The sequence below is a fragment of the Stegostoma tigrinum genome, chromosome 23, assembly GCF_030684315.1.
Source record: "Stegostoma tigrinum isolate sSteTig4 chromosome 23, sSteTig4.hap1, whole genome shotgun sequence".
Taxonomy (NCBI): domain Eukaryota; kingdom Metazoa; phylum Chordata; class Chondrichthyes; order Orectolobiformes; family Stegostomatidae; genus Stegostoma; species Stegostoma tigrinum.
The window spans coordinates 22,859,774-22,882,178 of NC_081376.1; the positions used below are offsets into that span (position 1 = coordinate 22,859,774).

General features: G+C 40.9%; 1 protein-coding gene across 1 annotated transcript in view; it reads left to right on the forward strand.

The window, feature by feature from the left end:
- usp31 (ubiquitin specific peptidase 31) overlaps positions 1 to 22,405 on the forward strand; it is a 121,925-nt gene that overhangs the window by 45,228 nt on the left and 54,292 nt on the right. The window contains exon 4 of the mRNA XM_048552168.2: positions 3,117 to 3,209. Coding sequence (XP_048408125.1) covers positions 3,117 to 3,209 — 93 coding nt within the window. The remainder of the gene's footprint in view (positions 1 to 3,116; positions 3,210 to 22,405) is intronic.

Consider the following 22,405-nt stretch of genomic DNA (forward strand, 5'->3'; position numbering starts at 1 on the left):
TCCCTCAATACCATTGCTGAACAAATTACCAATTGATTCAGTATCCACTGCTGTTTTTGGAAAAGAATTCCAAACATCCACTGCCCTTTGTCTGTAGAAGTGTCTTGTGACATCTCTCCTGAATTATCTGGGCCTAATTCTTAACTATGTTCCCTAGTCCTAGAATCCCCAACCAATGAAAATAGCTTGTCTTTAATCTTTTGGTCTTTTCCTATTAATATCTTAAACTTCGATCAGATCACCCCTTAACCATCTAAATTCTGGAGAAAGTGGGCCTGATTCATATAATTTCTCCTCTCTTCGTAACTTAACCCCTGGAGTTGAGGTATCATTCTTGCAAACCCATATTGTAGTCCCTCCAAGGCTTATATATCTATATGAAGGTATGGTGTCTGAATCTGTTCACAGTACTCCAAGTGGGGTCTAATTAGGATTTTTGTGTAATTGCGGCTTAACTTCTGGACAGTTGTACTGTGGTACTCCAGCAGTCTGCTTGTTTTCTTGATTATTTTCTGCACTTGTTGTGACATTTAAAGATCTGTGCACCTGAACCATCAGGTCTCTGTGGACGTTCACTGTATATGATTTCATGCTATCTAGAAAGTACCCTGACCTTTTTTTGGTCCAAAATCGTTATCCTCATATGTGCTTAAATTGGAATTCATCCGACATAGTTTTGCCCATTTACTTGGTCTATTTATATTCCTTTGAATTTTATGCTGTCACCTTGACTGACTACAATGCTGCCTAACTTTATGTCATCAGATTTGGATATATGACTTTGTATGCTGTTATCCAAGTCCTATCTGTGTGAGAGTCTCAATTGTTTGCTTTGTTTAATGTGAATAGTTGAGACCTGAATGCACATCCTTGTGGGACACCACTGTCTTCAGAAAGTCTATATAAACATATCCTGTCCACTACCAGTTCCCCTATCCACTACCTTAGTCACCACTTCAAAAAAAGAACTACTGAAATTTGCAAGGCATGACTTGCCCATCACGAATCCATGCTGGCTGTCCCTGATTAACTGAAAAATTTCAGGTGTTCAGTTATCGTATCCTTGATTATAGTCTTTAACAATTTCTTCAAACAGTTGTTTAGGCTAACTGGTCTGTAATTCCCTGGTTTTTCTCTTTCGCCCCTCTAACAAAGCAGAATGACGTGTGAAATTTTCCAACCGAGAGGATTGACTTCTGTAAATAGCGAACTCTGAAAAGTTGTGGATGTGAGTTTGCTCGCTGAGCTGGAAGGTTAGTTTTTTTTCCAGTTCAGCGAGCAAACTCCCATCCAGAACCTCAACCTGAGCTACAAATCTTCTCAAAACTCACTCTGAAAAGTTGTAGTTGAGACATCTAGTGTGCTGTTCTACTTCCATTTAACACCCTCAGATGTTATCCGCTGGGTCCCAGAGATTTGTCATACTTTAATTCCTCATTATCAGTGTTTTACTTGCATTGGTTTTATTCAGTCCCTGTTCTCGATTTATAATTAATTTCCTCAGGACTTTCATTAAGCTACCCTCCTTTTCTACTGAAAATGCTGAGACATGGTAATTATTCAACATGTCTGCCATTTCCCCATAGTCATCAACAATATCCCATCTTCAGTCTTTAGTGGTCCAACAGTACTTCTGATTGCCTGCTTTCCTTTTGATGTAACTGTAAAATTTCTGATTTTGATGTCCCTGGCAAGTTTCCTTTCACAAAAACCAAAAGAACTGCAGATGCTGTAAATCAAGAGCAAAAACAAAGTTGCTGGAAAAGCTCAGCAGGTCTGGCAGCATCTGTGGCGGACAAAACAGAGTTAATGTTTTAGGTTCTGTGCAAGTGTCACCGGACCTAAGTTATGAGGAAGGGTGACCGGACCTGAAACGTTAACCAAGTTTCTTTTCATAATCCCTTATTAGCTGCTTTGTGGCCCTTTGCCAGTCTCTGTACCCTTTGCCATTAAGTAGGATCTGTACCATTTTTTTGCATTTTGTATCCCTTTTAAAATTTTATGTTGTCTCTTATCTTGTTAATTGTCTGTGGCTGGTTTTTTCTGTGAAGTAGAGTTTTTCTCAGCAGTACAAACTGGATTTGTGTTGTGTTAAATGTTAATTTAAACATCCTCCACTGTTTTCCGTTGATTTACCCATTAACAGATTTTCCCAGTTCACAATAGAGTTTGTCTCATCTTGTTAAAGTTGACCTTGCCTAAATCTAAAACTTGAAGCTGATTCATGCGTTTTGTTTTCAAACACTACATTGTATTCGTCAGGTTATGTCAGGTTATCATTTGACAAATGTTCATGCATAAATAGGTTACTAATTTAAATTCCGCTCATTTCTTATTACTAAATCCAATATTGCTTGTCCCCATGTTTGCATTCAGGATATACTGCTGTAGGAAACTATCCTGGACACACTCTAGAAATTCACTACCTTTCCGACAGGTGCTTGTTTACCTCTCCCAATCTAAGATAAAGTTAAAATCCTCAGTTACTGCTGGTCTGGCTTTGCTACACACTTGTCTAATTTCTGCATTTATACAATCTAGCACTTCAGAGCTGCTGCTGAGAGCCTGTATGCAACACCTGTTACAATTTTAGATCCTTTACGATTCCTCTGTAGCACCCAAATGGTCCACATTGAATACTTTCCATCACTCATCGTTTGAAGTAATTTTGTTTCTAACCAGTAAGGCTACTTCACCTCCTCTCCCTTTTTCCCTGTCCATCCTGTAAACTTTATAATCTGGTCCTGACTCTCCTGCAGCCATGTTTCAGCAATGGCTGCTGTAACATATTCTCCACTTGAAATTTGGGCCTGCAGCTCTTTAAATTTATTCCTTACATTCCCTGTATTTGTATATAAAACTCTTGATGTGGTCCATATGCTCTAACCTGTCCTTCAGCATAGATACTTTATTCACCTGTTTGTTTTGATTAAATTGGAAGAGAAATAATAATGTTTATAAGTTTATGCCATTACCTACATTACCTGAAGTACGGTTCCTGACTTGATTATTCTCTTTCATGTTGCTATTCTCAATTTATGTGGAAAAACGACTTGAGTTTCTGTCTCTCCTTGGTAGGTTGGCAACAAAATTACTGTTCTTCATTTTCCTTTTAGGTCTTCATTGACATGTCCTCATTGCCAAAAACAGAGCAATACCTTTGAACCATTCCTGTGCATCTCTTTACCCATTCCTCCACTTCAGACCAGGTAAGGATTTGAGTTACAGTTACAAATATCAAAATTTTGTGACCATTTGTGCTTCACCCAGCTCTGCTACATTTGGGTGATGATTCTAAATATCATAACCTGAGAATTCCAGAGGGAAACAAACTTCTTGGAAAAATCATCACAGTTACTTCAGAATCATGTAGCGGAGGAGGAAGCCATTCAATTGTACCTGTGCTAGCTCTTTGAAAGAATTTAGTTCCATTCCCCTACTTTTTGCCCATATCACTGCAAGCTTCCCTGTTTTCTTTAAAAGGTACGTATCCAATTCCCTTTTGAAAACCACTTCGAACGTCCTTTCACCACACCTGGGCTGTGCATTCCAGCTTACCGTAAACAAAGATTTGTATTTCCGTAAGATGTATTTACAAACGTTTTACAACTGAGTCATTATTTAAATGCATGAAAGATGACAGCTACTTTGTACTCAGTATGGTCCCACAACAGCAATTTGATAATGACCCTCTTTTGAGGAGAAGGTATTGGCTGGGGCACTAGGGATAACCTACTTGCTCCTCTGTGGGCAGCCTGGAATTTGGCTTAACATCTCGATTAAAAGTTGACATCTTTAGTAGTGCAAACCTCTCTCAGTACTGTTCTGAAATGGCAGCTTTAATTTTATGCTGAAATTCTTGACTCAGACTTGAGTCCAAAACCTTCTGGCTCTCTCAAGTTTGCAAGCAACTGCTGACATTTCTCTTCTTTACACTTTTATGGCTGTTGTCATTTCTCGTGAATCTTTCTGTTCTGGTTACTGCACCTGGGACTATCAGAAACTGTATTTCCTTCTATTTACTGGAGTGGGGATGTCATCTTGTGGCTATACAGGACATAGGTGAGGTCAGTTTTAGAATACTGTGTTAATTCTGGTCTCCTTGTTCTCGGAAAGATGTTGTTAATCTTGAAAGCATTCAGAAAGGATTTATGAGGATGTTGCCAGGACTGGATTTGACCTAAATGGGGATGCAAAAGAGGCTGGGATTTTATTTTCTCTGAAGTGTTGGAGGCAGAGGGGTGACCCGAATAGAGGTTTTCTAAACTCATGAGAGGCATGGATACGGTGATTAGCCAAGGACTTTCTCCCAAGGTAGGGAAGTCCAAAACTAAAGGGCATTAGGTTTTAGAGTAGATTTGCAGTTTGGATTGTGGATGTTGTGTTTTGGTTGGCTCGTTGAGCTGGTTCGTTGTTCAGCTGTTGTTTCATTACCGTACTGGGTAACATCAGTGCAGCCTCCGATGAAGCGCTGTTGTGTTTTCCTGCCTGGCTTTTAAACTCTGGAGTCTATTGAGCAGGATTACCTCACTTCTGGTTTTCCTTCGCAGTGGAGTGTAATATGTGCTCTGTGTTTGTTGATGGCTTTCTTTGTGGCGTACCAGGCTTCTAGGAATTCCCGTGCCTGCCTCTGCTTTGCTTGTCCCAGGATCTTAGTGTTGTCCCAATCAAATTGTTGGTTCTCCTTATCCAAGTGGATAGAGATGAGTGAGTATTGGTTGTGTCTTTTGGTAGCCAATTAGTATTTGTGTATCTTTGTAGTTCATTTCCTTCCTGTTTGACACAGTCTCTGCAGGGAATCTTGTATATGACATTGGTCCTGCCCATAGTGGGTAGTGGATCTTTGGTTCGGGTGAGCAGTTGGCTTTGAGTTGATGTGGGTTTGCGTGCTACTCTGATGCCCAGTGGTCGTAGGAGTCTTGTGGTTAGTTCCAATGTGTTCCTGATGTTAGGTAGCGCGATGAGTGTGTCGGGGTGTGTAGTGTCTTCCTGGTGGTGTTCATGTAATAGGCATCTTCTGACCCAGTTTTTCGGCTATCCATTGTCCATGAATACCTGGAAGAGGTGCTTCTATTCTTCTCGGCAAAGTTCTGTGCTGCTGCAGTGTGTTGCCTGTTTTAAATAATGTTCTCACACAGCATTATTTGTGTGTGTTAGGATGGTTACTGTTGAAGTTCAGTACTTTGTCAGTGTGTGTGGCTTTTCTGTGTACTTTCGTTTGGAATTCCCCATTTCTCCTGTGTTCTACCATGACCTCCAGGAATGAGAGCTGTTTTTTCTTCTCTCTGGTGAATTTGATTCCGATGAGGCTGTTGTTTATTAGTTTGTGTGTCTCCCCTATTTTGGTCTATTTGATGATGACAAAGGTGGGCGTCGATTTAAAAGGGACCTGGAAGGCAACTTTTTCACGCAGAGGGTGTTGCCTGTATCGAATGAACTGCCAGAAGAAGTGATGAAGACTGGTACGAATACAACATTTAGATAGCATCTGGATGGGTACATAAATAGGAAAGGTTTAGATGGATATGGGCCACATGCTGGCAAATTGGATATCTGGTTGGCATGGATGAGTTGGACTGATGAGTCTGTTTCCATTCTGCATAACTCTGACTGTATGATATTGCTACCTAAATACTTTATGATTTTGATGTTTTTATTAAATATCCCCTCTGCTAGCTTTGTAAGAAAAACATGAAGATTCAGAGGATTAATATCCATCTAATTTCTAGTGGGCTGTCTTCCTCATCAAGCTCTAGAATTTTTAGAATTGTCCAGTTGCACTAGAGAGTTTCAGGCCAGAAGAAAATGAATGTGCTTGGAATTTTCTGATGGATGAATGAAGGAACATAGGGAAGAATGAGTGAGGTGAAAGAGAGTACTGATATCTCAGAGCAGCTAGATGTCATTTCTGAATATCCTGCTTCAAGTGACTTGGGCACTCTGGGCCAAACACTACTGGCTGGAGGCCTTTTAAAAGGTCGATTGGATATATTGCTTCCAGATGAATGTTTTTAGACTATAGTATCTGTTACTGGTTGTAAATGAGTGCTTAAAACTATTTAGCTGTAACTTCCAGGCTGATTGGTTAAACTTGTACTTGGCGATTTTCTTTTTCCTCCAATGGTCACTCAGTCTGTCAGGATATCTAATGAGAATATATTAAACCTGGGACCTTGAATTGATTTGTCAAACTTTGCTCAGAATTGTAGCATTTTAATTCTGTCAAAGTACATCAATTTAATGTATAATTGACCACTTACCATATTTATTGTATGTTTTAAGAAAATTAGTTGAAATTCCAAGGCTGATTTTATGTTTTCCAATTCTTCCTTCCACCTTTGCAAATACATTTTTTTAAAGTGAATCACTGAACATATATTATGGGAGTTGTCAGGCCTGTACAAAACAGAATCCTTAATCAGGAATTATAATTTAAACAGGAAAGTTTTTGCCTTTTGATAATATCACTTAAGTATTTAATTTGTGGCAACCAGGTTGCAATATACTGTAAAGTGTCATACATTTTTCATTTGCACAACATGAAGTTGCTTTGCACACCTGGATTAAGTTCTGTCAGAAAGTGGAATGTGGTCAAATTGTATAATTGATCTTCCTACTTTCTCTCAAGTGCGCACGAGCTTTCGGGGAGGTCAATCCTTTGCTTTCATTAATGTTACTATGGCCTGTGGCTGGTAGCCATGAAATTGGCTTGGTCAAAGTGTGCACCAGTTTTATTTTCTAGTACTGTCAGCTGAATGACACATTTGAAAATCTGCATCCTACTGCTTGATATATTTGGGTTTCTTGGAATCAAATACTCTAAAGTATTTGTGTTCTCAGATTGGAACCGAGATGGACATGGCTGAGAAACAACCTGGTTTGTTGAAAAACAAATGACTGAAGACATGGTTTCACCTGTGGTATTTTTCTTTGAATTTGGAGGACATTGAGTATTAAATGAAAAGGATTTGATTCATCACAGAATTCTGTTTGTGCCCCTTGTATTGCGTTGCAAATGAGAAATACTCTGGTAAAAGGATAATGCATATGGAGCAGGGCAGGGCTGTGAAAAATGAAGAAATTAGGGATCCGATGGCATCAAACAGCAAGTCTATACAAGGGCCTTTAATTCTGGAATTAGACTTCAAATTCATCTCCCAACTGGTGGGATAATGTTAATGTGAAGTTATTACAAGATGAGGTTACACAGTCTTAGCTCACTTCTTTGCATGTGTGTGCAGGACTGTTGTTTATAATGTGACTCTAATTTGGGAATCACAAATAGCCCAGCTCCTCTAGAGCAAATAAAAGACATGTTGTAACAGAGGAGGCAGGCTGTGATAGTTAATTCTGTAATGTGTTTTTGACCCGTGCAGGGGGATTGCTAATTTGCATTTAAACTTACTATAGTGCTGTCACCGAGGCAGGAGGAGTACATTATTTCTTTAGTCCTACAACTCCATGGGTCACTACAGAAAACAAAAATATATTTTCCAGTTACTTAGCCAAATCAAGTTTTAAATTAAAAAAAAGGTTCATCAAGGGTTATCTTTATAAATACAATTATTTGTTTCTTATCAAAACAAAACTGATTCACTGAGTATACAGTTGGAAATGTGGAAGTATAAATGTCAAAATTCTTCTCTTTTCCAACTTGTGGTGTCTTTGACACTAGGAAAATAGAAAAAAGTGGATTTCTCCCTCTGCAGAGATTTTCCATTTTTTTTGAAGACAGAAATCCATTCAATAAGATTATGGCTGATCTTTCCATGGCTTCAACTCCACTTACCCACTCTCTCATCATAACTCTAATTCCTTCATTATTCAAGAATTATGTAAGTTAGCTTTAAAAACATTCAATGAGGAAGCGTCAACTACTTCACTGGGCAGGGAACTCCACAGATTCACAACCCTTTTGGTGAAGAAGTTCCTCCACAATTCAGTCCTAAATCTGCTCCCCCTAATTTGAGACTATGCCCTCTTTCTCTAGTATCACCTGACAGTGTAAACAACTTCCCTGCTTCTATCTTATCTGTTCCCTTCATAATTTTACATGCTTCAATAAGATATCCCCCCTCATTCTTCTAAATTTCCAATGCATGTAAGCCCAGTCTACTCAGTCTGTCCTCATAAGCCAACCCTCTCAACTCCAGACTCTGCACCCTTCCAATGCTGGTACATCCTTTCTCAAGTAAGGAGACTAAAACTGCATGCAGTACTCCTGGTGTGACCTCACCAGCACCCTATACAGCTGTAACATACCCTCCCTGCTTTTAAACTTAATCCCTCTTGCAATAAAGGGCAAATTCTATTTGCCGCCTTAATTACCTATTGTACCTGCAAACCAACATTCTGTGATTCATGCACAAGGATACCCAGGTCCCTCTGCATAGCAGCAGCTAATAGTCCTTTTTACTATGATTTCTACCAAAATGGATGACTTCATTTTACTCCATCCTGCTAAACCTTTGCCCAGTCGCTTAAACTATCTATATCCCTCTGCTAAGTTTGAGTCCTTTGCACGCTTTGCTCTACTACTCATCAATGTAAATTATAAACAATTGCAGTCCCAATATTGATTCCCCGAGGCACATCACTAGTCACTGTTCGCTAACCAGAAGAGCACTCATTTATCCCTGCACTTTGCTTTCTGTTAGTTAACCAATCCTCTTAACCAATACATTGCCCATATTGCTGTGCACCTGAGGCAGCAGCCTTTTGTGTGGCACCTTGTCGAATGCCTTTTGGAAATCCCAGATACACCATATGTATTGGGTCCTGTTGTCCACTGCGCCGGTAATATCTTCATAGAATTCCAGTAAACTAATTAAACATAACTTTCCTTTCATGAACCCATTGCTGTGTCTGCCCAATGGGACAGTTTTTATCTAGATATCTTGCTGTTTCTTTCTTGATAGATTTAAGCATTTTCCCACTACAGAAGTTAAGCTGACTGGCCTATAATTCCCTATATTTTGTCTTCCTCTTTTTCTTAAAACATAGGTGTCACATTTGCTGTTTTCCAATCTGCTGGAACTGCCCCAGAGTCCAGCAAATTTTGGAAAATTACCACAATTGCATTTGATATTTCTCCCACCATCCCTTTTAGTAGCCTGGGATGTTGTCCATCAGGGCCAGGAGACTTGTCTATCTTTCACTCCATTAGCTTGCCCAACACACACTCTCTTTTGCGATAATGATCGTTTCTAGGTCCTCCCCCACCTTAGTCCCTTTGTCAATAATTGCTGTTATGTTATTCACGTCCTCCACTGTGAAGACCGACACACAATACCTGCTGAAAGCCTTGGTTATTTCCTCATTTTCTCATTATTAAATCCCCCTTCTAATCCTGTAAGGGACCAGTGTTTACCTTACCCATTCTTTTTCATTTCATATATTTGTAGAAACCTTTGCTATCTGTCTTTTATTTTCTGAACTAGTTTACTCTCATAATCTATTGTACTTTTCTTCATAGCATTTTTTTGTGGCTTTCGGTTGACCTTAAGTTTTCCCAGTCTTCTAGTTTCCTACTGGTCTTTGCCACTTTGTATGCGTATCTTTCAGTTTGATAGCCTCCCTTATTTGCTTAGACATCCATGGCTGATTACCACTTTCCTACAGTCCTTCCTTTTCACTGGCATATACTTTTGCTGGGCACTTTGAAAAGTTGCTTTGAAAGTCTTCCACTGTTCATAGAATCATAGAAGCCCTACAGTATGGAAGCAGGTCATTCAGTTCATCGAGTCCGCACCGACCCTCCAAAGAGCATCCCACCCAGAACCACCCTCTGTCATCTTTGCATTTCCCATCCTAGACACTATGGACAATTTTAGCATAGCCAATCCACCTAACCTGCACATCTTTGGACTGTGGAATGTCCCTTACCCTGGCACCGAGCAGACAACACACCATGTGGGTACTCTCGATCCTGCTTACAAAGAATGCTATCAATCTCCTAATTATTGAGTCCGCTACAAATGCCACTAGTCTATTTACTCCCTCCTCTTGCATGGCCTCCTGTACCACAGTGTAGTGGTCAGCTGACTCATCCTCCCTACAGCTCTTTTCCCCCACCTCACTGGGACCAAGTACCTCATATGTTTTGGACAGGGTCAAGAGCTGAGGCTCGTCCATTCCTGAATTGAGGATCCCCTTCACTGCCACACACCCTGTTGTCTCTGATCACTGAATTTGGTCACCTTATTTAAGGCATGATTTAAATGCATTGGAGGAAGTTCAGAAAAGCGTTGCCAAACTAATAACGTGGAATGCTGGTTGCCTAATGAGGAAAGATTGTGTAGGCTAGACTTTTGTCTGCTTGAGTATGTAAGAGTGAGAATTGACTCGATTGTTCTTTTCCATTTTGGGAGAATTTAGGACGAGAGTAACATTTTCTTTCCTCTGAAGGTCATGAATCTTGGAACTCTCTCTCAATGGAATGGTGAAGCAAGTAGAGGTCTTGGAATTTTTTTTAAGGCAGATGTAGAAGAGTTCTTGTTAAGCAAGGGGAGACGAAAGTTTATTATGGCAGACATGAATGCAGATCTGATGTTCTACTCGGATCAGCTGTGAAATTACTGAATGTTGGAGCAGGCTCAAAGGGCTGAATGGCTTATTCCTGCTCCTAATTCCTATGCATGTATGGATGTTTAGATGAAAGAATGCCATGTTTGGATTTTCATGTACCCTGTTTCTCATATTTATTTGTTTGGAATAATGAATACTATGCAGCCTGGTTGTGCAATGACCAGATTTATGTTTCCTTTCAAAAAATACAGCTTACAGATGATTCAGATGTACATTGTCCATTCTATTCTGATATTGCGAGCTCCTGGGCAGAACCTGTCTTGAACGTTTATAGTTTGAAAATGGAAACCTTAACTGGAAATCAGAAATTGGAAATCAATTGCTGAATGTTGATTGTTGGTAACTGATAGACAATAGACAATAGGTGCTGGAGTAGGCCATGCGGCCCTTCGAGCCGGCACCACCATTCATTATGATCATGGCTGATCATCCACAATCAGTGTCCTGTTCCTGCCTTATCCCCATAACCCTTGATTCCACTACCTTTAAGAGTTCTATTTATCTCTTTCTTGAAACTATCCAGAGACTTGGCCTCCACTGCCTTCTGGGGCAGTGCATTCCATATATCCACCACTCTCTGGGTGAAGATGTTTCTCCTCAACTCTGTTCTAAATGGCCTACCTCTTATTTTTAAACTGTGTCCTCTGGCTCTGGACTCACCCATCAACGGAAACATACTTCCTGCCTCCAGATTGTCCAATCCCTTAATAATCTTATACATCTCTATCAGATCCCCTCTCATCCTCCTAAACTGAAGCGTATACAAGCCCAGTAGCTCCAATCTTTCAACATATGATAGTCCCGCCATTCTGGGAATTGACCTCCTGAACCTACGCTGCACTCCCTCAATAGCCAGAATGTCCTTCCTCAAATTTGGTGACCAAAGCTGCACACAGTACTCCAGGTCTGGTCTCACCAGGGCCCTGTACAGCTGCAGAAGGACCTCTTTGCTCCTATACTCAATTTCTCTTGTTATGAAGGCCAGCATGTTATTAGCTTTCTTCACTGCCTGCTGTACCTGCATGCTTGCTTTCATTGACTGATGTACAAGAACTCCCAGATCTTGTTGAACTTCCCTTTTACCTAACTTTACTCCATTTAGATAGTAATCTGCCTTCCTGTTCTTGCCACCAAAGTGTATAACCACACATTTATCCACATTAAACTGCATCTGCCATGCATCCGTCCACTCACCTAGCCTGTCCAAGTCACACTGTATTCTCATAACATCCTCCTCACATTTCACCCTGCCACCCAGCTTTGTGTCATCAGCAAATTTGCTGATATTACTTTTAATGCCTTCATCTATATCATTAATGTATATTGTAAATAGCTGCGGTCCCAGCCCCGAACCTTGTGGTACCCCACTGGTCACCGCCTGCCGTTCCGAAAGGGACACGTTTATCACTACTCTTTGTTTCCTGTCAGCCAACCAATTTTCAATCCAAGCCAGTATTTTGCCCCCAGTACCATGTGCCCTAATCTTGTTCACCAATCTCCTATGCAGGGCTTTATCAAAGGCTTTCTGAAAGTCCAGGTACACTACATCCACTGGCTCTCCCTTGTCCATCTTCATAGTTGCATCCTCAAAAAATTCCAGAAGATTAGTCAAGCACGATTTCCCCTTCGTAAATCCATGCTGACTCTGACCTATCCTGTTACTGCTATCCAAACGAATTGTAATTTCATCTTTTATAATTGACTCCAGCATCTTTCCCACCACTGACGTCAGGCTAACCGGTCTATAATTCCCTGTTTTCTCTCTCCCTCCTTTCTTGAAAAGTGGGACAACATTAGCCACCCTCCAATCCGCAGGAACTGATCCTGAATCTACAGAACATTGGAAAATAATTACCAATACATGCATGATTTCTAGAGCCACCTCCTTAAGTACCCTGGGATGCAGACCATCAGGTCCTGGGGACTTATCAGCCTTCAGACCTAACAATCTATCCAACACCATTTCCTGCCTAATATAAATTCCCTTCAGTTCATTAATTATCCTAGGTCCTTCAGCCACTATAACATCTGGGAGATTGCTTGTGTCTTCCCTAGTGAAGACAGATCCAAAGTACCTATTCAACTCTTCTGCCATTTCCTTGTTCCCCATCATAAATTCACCTGTTTTGTGTCCTCAAGGGCCCAATTTTAGTCTTAACCATCTTTTTTCTTTTCACATACCGAAAAAAGCTTTTACTATCCTCCTTTTATATTTTTGGCCAGTGTGCCTTCGTACCTTATTTTTCTCCACGTATTGCCTTTTTAGTTATCCTCTGTTGCTCTTAAACTTTCCCAGTCCTCTGGCTTACTGCTCATCCTTGCTATGTTATACTACTTCTTTTTTATCTTTCTACAGTCGTTAACTTCCCTCATCAGCCACGGCCGCCCCTGCCTCCCCTTAGGATCTTTCTTCCTCTGTGGAATGAACTAATCCTGCACCTTCTGCATTATATCCAGAAATACCTGCCATTGTTGTTCTGCTGCCATCCCTGCTAGGGTAATGTACCACTGAACTTTGGCCAGCTCCTTCCTCATAGCTCCACAGTTCCCTTTGTTCAACTGCAATACTGGCACTTCCGATTCTACCTTCTCCCTCTCAAACTGCAGATTAAAACTTAACTTATCATATGGTGGTCACTACCTCCTAATGGCTCCTTTACTTTGAGGTCCCTGATCAAATCCAGTTCATTGCACAACACCAGATCCAGAATTGCCTTCTCCCTGGTAGGCTCCAGTACCAGCTGTTCCAAGAATCCATCTCGGAGGCACTCCACAAACTCCGTTTCTTGGGGTCCAGTACCATCCTGATTCTCCTAGTCTACCCACATGTTGAAATCCCCCATTACAACTGTAGTAATACCTTTGCGACAGGCCAATTTCAACTCCTGATTCAACTTACATCCTATATCCAGACTACTGTTTGGGGGCCTATAGATAATTCCCATTAGGGTCTTTCTACCCTTAGAATTCCTCAACTCTATCCATACTGACTCTACATCTCCTGATTCTTTGTCGTGTCCACCCCCCCCCCCCCCCCCCACACACACACACACACACACACACACACACACACACACACACACGACTGAATATCATTCCTCACTAACAGGGCCACCCCACCCCCTCTGCCCATCAGCCTGTCCTTCCGATAGCACGTGTAGCCTTGAATATTTATTTTCCAGAGCCTTCCCCATTGAAGCCATGTCTCAGTTATCCCCACAACATCGTACCTGCCAATTTCCAACGGAGCCTCAAGCTCATCCACCTTATTTCTTTTGCTTCGTGCATTCATATATAATATTTTTAACTTGTTACTCCCCTCACCCTTCTTATCAATCCCTATTTCACCTGACCATTCTGTATGAACCCTTCTTGAGTTTTCTGCTCGGTTGATTCTGTTGTTTTTTCTTACTTCTCTTATTTTCACTTTCCCTTTAACTTCCTTCTTACATTTCCAGTATGTCCCCTCCCCCCAACTACTTAGTTTAAACACACCTGCGTTGCAGTGGCAAACTTGCCTGCCAGAATGCTGGTACCCCACGTATTAAGGTGCAACCCGTCCCTCTTGTACAATTTATCCTTACCGCAAAACGTACCCCAGTGATCCAAGAATTTGAATCCTTGTTTTCTGCACCAGTTCCTCAGCCACACATTCAAGTCCATTATCTCCCTGTTCCTACCCTCTCCAGCCCAAGGAACTGGAAGCAAACTGGAGATTACTACCGTGGAAGTCCTGTTTTTCAGCCTTCTTCAGAGTTCTATGAAGTCCCGCTGCAGAATGTCCCTCCTCTTCTTCCCGACATCATTGATGCCGACATGCGCCACCACCTCTGGCTCTTCACCTTCACCCTAGAATGCAGTAGGTTTGCATAACTGTGTTAGTAATTGGTTCTCGGAGAAATAAATAACTTGCATTAATCCAGCACCTTTCCTGACCTCTGAATGTCCCAGAACATTTTCTAGTCAATGAAGTACATCTCAGACATAATAAAGTAAGGGGGAGAATTCTGCTCAAAATATCTTGAAGCCTCCATCTGAAGCATTGACTTGCTTTAACATGTAGAGGATCAGATTTGCAAAGAAATTTAAGAAGACTGAGAATCATAGAGTAATTTTAGTAGAAGACTCATCTAAATATAGTCAGGGAGAGTAGCAGTGTGAAGGGCAGATAGTGTCAAGAGTCATCCCATGTGTACAGATCATTTTGTACATGAATGGGTTTCTAATCTGATGAAGAAGATTGCTTTGCTAGACTCTGCAATTGAATTGGGGAAACCTGGACCCTGACTGATTAATCTTGATTAGTCAGAATGCAGTCTTTCCCATGCTGGGGAATTTATGAAGGGTTGAAATTATGAGGCTCGGGGACCTTACTTGCTCATTTTGGAAAAAAAATGCATTTTGGAAACTTCTCTCTTCACTGTTGGCCATGCAGCCAACTCATTTTTTATTTGTGTGTACCAGGACTCCAATTGCATCAGTGAAACAAGACAACTGATTCTATCTTGGTACATTCTTAACAGTTAGAAATTCATAGATATAATCCTGACTTTCTCTCTGGGCAGTAAACTGGGTTTAGATGAAACACTGGTGATCGACAATACTACTTGCTGACTTTAATTGAGTTGAAACGCAGATTTCAATCCTGCTAGAATCTGGATGATTTAGATTAAAATTCACCCCTATTTTCTTGTTGCCTCAGTACAAAAAAATTGATAATTTAGTTCTCTACACCTGTGTGCCTCTGATTATGCTTTGTTTATATTATGCAAATTGAATTTTAGCACTGTTTTGATCACCAGTTTCTTTCCTTGAGCAACTTGCTTCTTAGCTTTATTTCATGCTATAATGCTGTAAAAAAAATTGGAAATTTTGTCGTCTAATGGTCCATTGCTAGACGAGGAGCCAGTGCCTCTTTTTTTAAAAAAAACCGAACCTTGTTTTTGTATCTTTCTATGGGTTTTTTCTCTCTACATCTAACTTGCCCTGGCCCTACAAATCTTAGGGTTCTGTGGCTCTCCAATTCTGCTTTCTTGTGTATCTCATTATCCCTGTTTTACTGTTGGTGACTGCCTTCGGTGACTGAAGCATCAAGTGCTAGAATTCCCTCCCTAAATCTCTCTGCCTCTGTCCTCCTTTTTAAGATTGGTTAAAGCCTTGAACAACAATCTCCTGATCATCAGAGATAACAAGGTGTAGAGTTGGATGAACACAGCAGGCCAAGCAGCATCAGAGGAGCAGGAAGGCTGATGTTTCGGGCCTAGACCATTCTTCAGATTCTCCAGCATCTGCCGTTCCTATTATATCTGATATATTTTTGATCATCAGTCCTACTATCTCCTGACGAGGCTTGATGTCAGTTTTTGTTTGACATTCCTGTGAAGTGGCCTGGAAGGTTTTATGTAGTAGAGAGCTATATAAATGTAAATTCTTGTCTTGAACACCGTTGTGTTGCACCATACGTGTGATCGGATTTTTTGGGATTGTTGTATGCATTCACTATAACGAGAGAGTTCCTCACATCCACATTTGCATGGCTGTACTTCAGTTCTGGGAAGTGATGGCAACTGTGCCCTTTTGAAAGAAGTGGAGAATGTTTATTAGAATTTAAGCTGTGTGCACATTCTCTTGCTTATCCATCCTCACTTTCCACTGAAATACTGACCACATTTCTGGCTGTAATGCTGTTCTTCACATTTTCTTTGTATTTGATACACTCCGAAAACCTAGGAGCAATCTGTTAAGGTAATGTGAATGTTTCACAGTTTCATAATTGATGACTGATACCAATTTTAGATGGAATTGTAATTAAAAAGTTGTAATGAAACAGATATCATTTGCTTTTAGAGCCTGTTGATTTAATTAATTATCCGAAGGTCAGTAACAGTGAATTCTTTCAAAGGCTAATCTACTCCAAGTTTCTGTTGTGATTATATTACAAGTACCCCAGAAGATTACAATAAAGAAATGTAACCTGTCAGACAACTTCATGGAGGAATATTGTCAAGTTTGATGTCTTCCATTGGTGTGTTAATCTATTTCTTAGGTTCACCTAGAACACTGAAATGATATGTAACTCTGAGCCTAATGTTAGTGAAGCCCCTAGTGAAATGAGATCAGATGGGGTATAGGGGGATGGGGCTGGGTGGGATGTGTGAGGGTTGGTGTGGACTTGTTGGGCCGAAGGGTTTGTTTCCACACTGTGGGGATTCTATGATTCTGTGAGATGACGAAGAGCTTGATGATTGGAGTTTTAAGGATTGTCTTAAGGAGTGGAAGAAAGGTGGAGAGAGGTGTGGAGGACATTTGAAAGTTTAGAAAAGCCATTTTCTAATAATTTGGAAGTTGTCAAGACAGGGAATTTAGCATTTTTTTTGTAAGTGAATCAGCAGTGAGCTTTGGGGCTGCCAGCAAATTTGAAGTGTTATTTTAAAAGCAGTTGGTGTTGAGAGCATTTTAAATACAGTGAAAGCCTCGCTGTAAATTGTGGAGGAGTGAACTCAGCAATTCGTGACTAATTATTTCTTGATTAATGACAAAGGCCAACACCAAAGTATTAACTTCAGCTGCACTCAGTACAGATCTTTCAGATGCTAAAATAAAACAAAGAATTACAAATGCTGGAGATCTCAAAACCAGAACTGAAATTGCAAGAGAAACTCAGCATGTCTGGTAGAATCTGTGGAAGAAAACAGTTACTGTTTTGAATCCAGTGGCTCTGAGACAGTCAGTGATTCTTTGTCAGAACCCAGTTGCTGCCAGACCTGCTTAGTTTCATCAACAATTTCTACTTTGCTTTTTCTTCAGATGCTAGTTGGCTATTGGAGAGGAATTGATGTATCTTTTTGTTTTAAAATTGTATCTAAACATCTCTAATTGTGAATTTATAAAAGTAACAAGCCAAGCTGATATTGAATGTTAGAAGCAATCTGAAATTATGAATTTGTGTTACCATGTTTAAGTGTATTGGGTTGAGACTTTTTTTTCTCCCATGGCATCAAATAAAATGAGACTGAAGTGAAGCTGTCAACTTCAGGAATGCTGTTTGAATTTCAGACTCTCCTGCTAGTACTTAGAAGTATTGTGCCTTATTCTATTCATTCATGTTAAAGGAATTGACCCTGTTGGCTGATTTTCTTTTTGCCAAAATATCAATTTCTGCATTACAGACCAAAGTAGATGGTCACTAGTTGTGTAAAAATTGTTCCATCGCCTCCTTCCTTTTGCACCATTGACATTGCTTCCTATTTTTAGGTTAAATTAGATTAGATTAGATTCCCTACAGTGTGGAAACAGGCCCTTCGGCCCAACAAGTCCACACTGCCCTTTGGAGCATCCCACCCAGACCCAACCCCGATAACCCACACACCCCTGAACACTACGGGCAATTTAGCATGGCCGATCCACCTAGCCTGCACATCTTTGGACTGTGGGAGGAAACAGGAGCACCTGGAGGAAACCCTGATGTAAATTCTGGAATTCCCTCAGTAAAAGTCTCCATCTCTCTCCTTTCATTCCCTTTCCCTCTCTTCGTAAGACTAAATTGAAAGTCCCCTAAAGTTTAAGTCACCTGTATAAATATCTGCTATGCTCAGTGTCAATCTGTCTGAAAGCACATCTGTGAACTACTTTTGGATGTTTCATCACATTGAAGGTGCTTAAAAGCATTTTAAATAAAATCTGTAAAAGACAGCAGAACACATCGCTATTGAGTAGATATTAACTTTGATAAATGAAGTAGATATGATACACTTCTTATTGGGAATTACTGAAGAGGATGCTTGCCCAGATTTTGAAAGGTGCTTGGAAATCTAAGGTGAACTGATTTCAAGGCGAGAACAAACAGGTGTTAGAAATGCGCTACAGTTCCTTCAGAATACTGAGGGGAAGGTGAAGCATTTTGGAAAGTAATTGTCCATAACAGTGCAGTCAGCTTTAAAGTATGAATCTTGCCCATTTTGCAGAAGCTGCATGGTGGTATTTCACGAGTCCTTCATCCAATCTGCGAGGCATGGAACTGTAGTTACAGCATAAGAAGGTTATTTAGACATTTTATGTCTGTGCCGCTTGATTAAACTATTTGCCCATCCTAATTCCATTTACCAGCATCTGGTCTGTAGCCTTCCAGTTGCAACTACAAGTTTCTTTTAAATGAGTTGAGAGTTTCTGCCTCAACCTACAAACTGAGGAGTGAATTCCAGACATTCAGCACATTCAGGGTGAAAAGGTTTTTCCTCATGACCACTTTAATCCTCCTATCAATCAATACAAAATCTGTGTTCTCTGGTAATGACGTATGCTAGGTAAAATAGGTCTTCCCTGTACATTGTATTCCTGCTGCTTGATTAAGGTCCTCCCGCACTCAACGCACACACTCGTGCCTGCTCAAACTCACTGTCATTCTCTCTCACACATATGCTTCTCTACAGCAGTATGTCCTTCCTGTAGCTTATTGACCACCACTCTGGCCTAACCACTATCCAGTATAGTTCCACATTACATCTTTGCTGTTGTTTGTTCAGTGCCTCACCTAATGAGCGAACATCCCAGATGCCGCCTTCATCACCTTGTTCACCTGTCCTGTCACTTTCCCGGGACCTCTGCCCATGCATTCTAAGGTCTTCCAGTTCGACCTGTTTATTGTACATTTCTTTGTTTTGTTTGCTGTCCCCAAATGCATAAATAGCCTCAGACTACTAAGGATTAAATTCTAATTTTCCACTTTTCCCACCCACTCAACCAAACTGTTATGTTCCTGCACTCAACAGCCATCCTCCTCACTATCAATTACCTGGCCAATTTTTGTGTTGACTGCAGATCTCCCAATCTTGCCTCCCACATAGTGACATATTAGCATGACTATCACAGCATTGTTGGATTGAGTGAGATAATGTCCCAACACTGAAATGGCATCCACCGTGAGAGTGACAATCCTGTTAGAAATCTGCAGTGCTTTATTTTGGATTCTTTGTTAATGCGTATGTAATAATCTTTGCTCACAACTTCACAAGAGATTTTGGCCAACTTTCTGCAATTGAGCAAATGTTCCGCCTCAGTAATGGAAAGGATGTCTGAGGAATGTATTGAAATACTGTCCAAAGTTATGGTCTTGAGCCAGACTTCAGTTCAAGTTTTAAAATAGCCTGTTGTCTGTTTATGTGCTGCTTTTTGACATTGAGTGAATGATGAGGACTGTGTAGCTCTAATAAACTAGCCACAGCACTGTGAAATAATTTTGGTCTGTGCGCTAGATGTACGTACAGCAAACATGTATTAACTGCCACCTATGGGACCAGGTGTCTGCTGGTTGATCAAATATTCTACGTAACAAAAAAGTCCACATTATCAAAAATACACACTAATAGTAATGGAAACGTAATGCATGGGGTATACATGTCGCTGTTTAAATCACATAAATAATAATGCAGCTTTGCCTTATATAAAATTTACCAGCAGAGACACATGTATCCTCAACTGACCTCTTGGATATCATGATAGATTGTGGTATTTGAGAAGAAATTGACTGGAAATTTAAGCAACTGTTGATATTTTGCATGGCCGTTTGATTGAGCAACAGGTATATTTACATTGTGATACATAAATTTAAAGAACTAACAATTGGATGGAATAATAAACTTTACAATATTTGAGGTATATAATTTTTGCACATTTTACCAAGAGTGCCAATTTGTAAGGTGCCAGCTAAAAGAGGGTTTACTGTATTTTAATTCATGGATGGGATGTGGGTGTTACTGATTGGACCAACATTTATCGTCCATCCGTAGTGACTCTTTATGATAGTAGTGAGATACCATCTTGAAACACTGCAGTCCATTGGTGACGGTACACTTGTAATAAGACCATAAGACATAGGAGTGGAAGTAAGGCCATCCGGCCCATTGAATCCACTCTGCCATTTAATCACGGCTGATGGGCATTTCAACTCCACTTCCCTGCACTCTCCCCGTAGCTTTTAATTCCTTGCGGGATCAAGAATTTATCGATCTCTGCCTTGAAGACATTTAACGTCCCGGCCTCCACTGCAGTCCGTAGCAATGAATTCCGCAGGCCCACCACTCTGTGGCTGAAGAAATGTCTCCTCATTTCCGTTCTAAATTGACCCCCTCTAATTCTAAGGCTGTGCCTATGGGTCCTAGTCTCCCCGCCTAACGGAAACTTCTTCCCAGCATTCACACTTTCTAAGCCACACATTATCTTGTGAGTTTCTCTTAGATCTCCCCTCCACCTCCTAAACTGTAATGAATAAAATCCCAGGATCCTCAGCTGTTCACCGTATGTTAGGCCTACCATTCCAGGAATCATCCGTGTGAATCTCCGCTGGACTCGCTCCAGTGCCAGTATGTCCTTCTTGAGGTGTGGGGCCCAAAATTGGACACAGTATTCTAAATGGAGCCTAACTAGAGCTTTATAAAGTCTCAGAAGCCCATCCCTGTTTTATATTCCAACCCTCTTGAGATAAACAACAACATTACATTCGCTTTCTTAATCATGGACTATACCTGCAAGTTAACCTTTAGAGAATCCTGGACTAGCACTCCCAGATCCCTTTGTACTTCGGCTTTATGAATTTTCTCACCGTTTTAGAAAATAGCCCACGCCCGTATTCTTTTTTTCCAAAAGTGCAAGACCTCGCATTTGCTCACGTTGAATTTCACCAGCCATTTCCTGGGCCACTCTCCTAAACTGTCCAAATCTTTCTGCAGCCTCTCCACCTCCACAGTATTACCTGCCAGTCCACCTAACTTCGTATCATTGGCAAACTTCGCCAGAATGCCCCCCGTCCCTTCATCCAGATTGCTAATATATAAAATGAACAGCTGCGGTCCCAACACTGAACCCTGCGGGACACCACTTGCCACTGGTTGCCATTTCAAAAAAGAGCCTTTTATCCCAACTCTCTGCCTTCTGTCAGACGGCCAATCCTCAATCCATGCCCGTAGCTCACCTCAAACCCCATGAGCCCTCACCTTACTCAGCAGCCTCCCGTGAGGCACCTTATCAAAGGCCTTTTGGAAGTCTAGATAGATAACATTCACTGGGTTTCCCTGGTCTAACCTTCTTGTTAGCTCTTCAAAGAATTCTAACCGGTTTATCAGGCACGACCTCCCCTTACTAAATCCATGCTGACTTGTTCGAATCCCACCCTGCGCTTCCAAGAATTTAGAAATCTCATCCTTAGCGATGTATTCCAGAATTTTACCAACAACCGAGGTTAGGCGAATCGGCCTGTAATTTTCCATCTTTTGTCTTGATCCTTTCTTAAACAAGGGGGTTACAACAGCAATTTCCCAATCATCTGGGACTTACCCTGACTCCAGTGACTTTTGAAAGATGGCAACTCAAGCCTTTGCTGTTTCCTCAGCCACCTCCCTCAGAACTCTAGGATGTAGCCCATCCGGGCCAGGAGATTTATCAATTTTTAGACCTTTTAGCTTTTCTAGCACTTTCTCTTTTGTAATGCCCACCATACTCAACTCTGCCCCCGGCTCACCTTAATTGTTGGGATATTACTCATGTCTTCCACTGTGAATACTGACGCAAAGTACTTAAGTTCTTCAGCTATTTCCTCATCTCCCATCACTAGCCTTCCAGCAAAAATTTGGAGTGGCCCAATGTCTACTTCTACCTCTCATTTGTTTCTTATGTATTGAAAGAAATTTTTATTATCATTTCTACTGTTACTGGCTAGCCTACCTTCATATTTGATCCTCTCCTTCCTTATTTCGCTCTTTGTTATCCTCTGGTTGTTTCTGTAGCCTTCCCAATCTTCTGATTTCCCAGTGCTCTTGGCCACTTT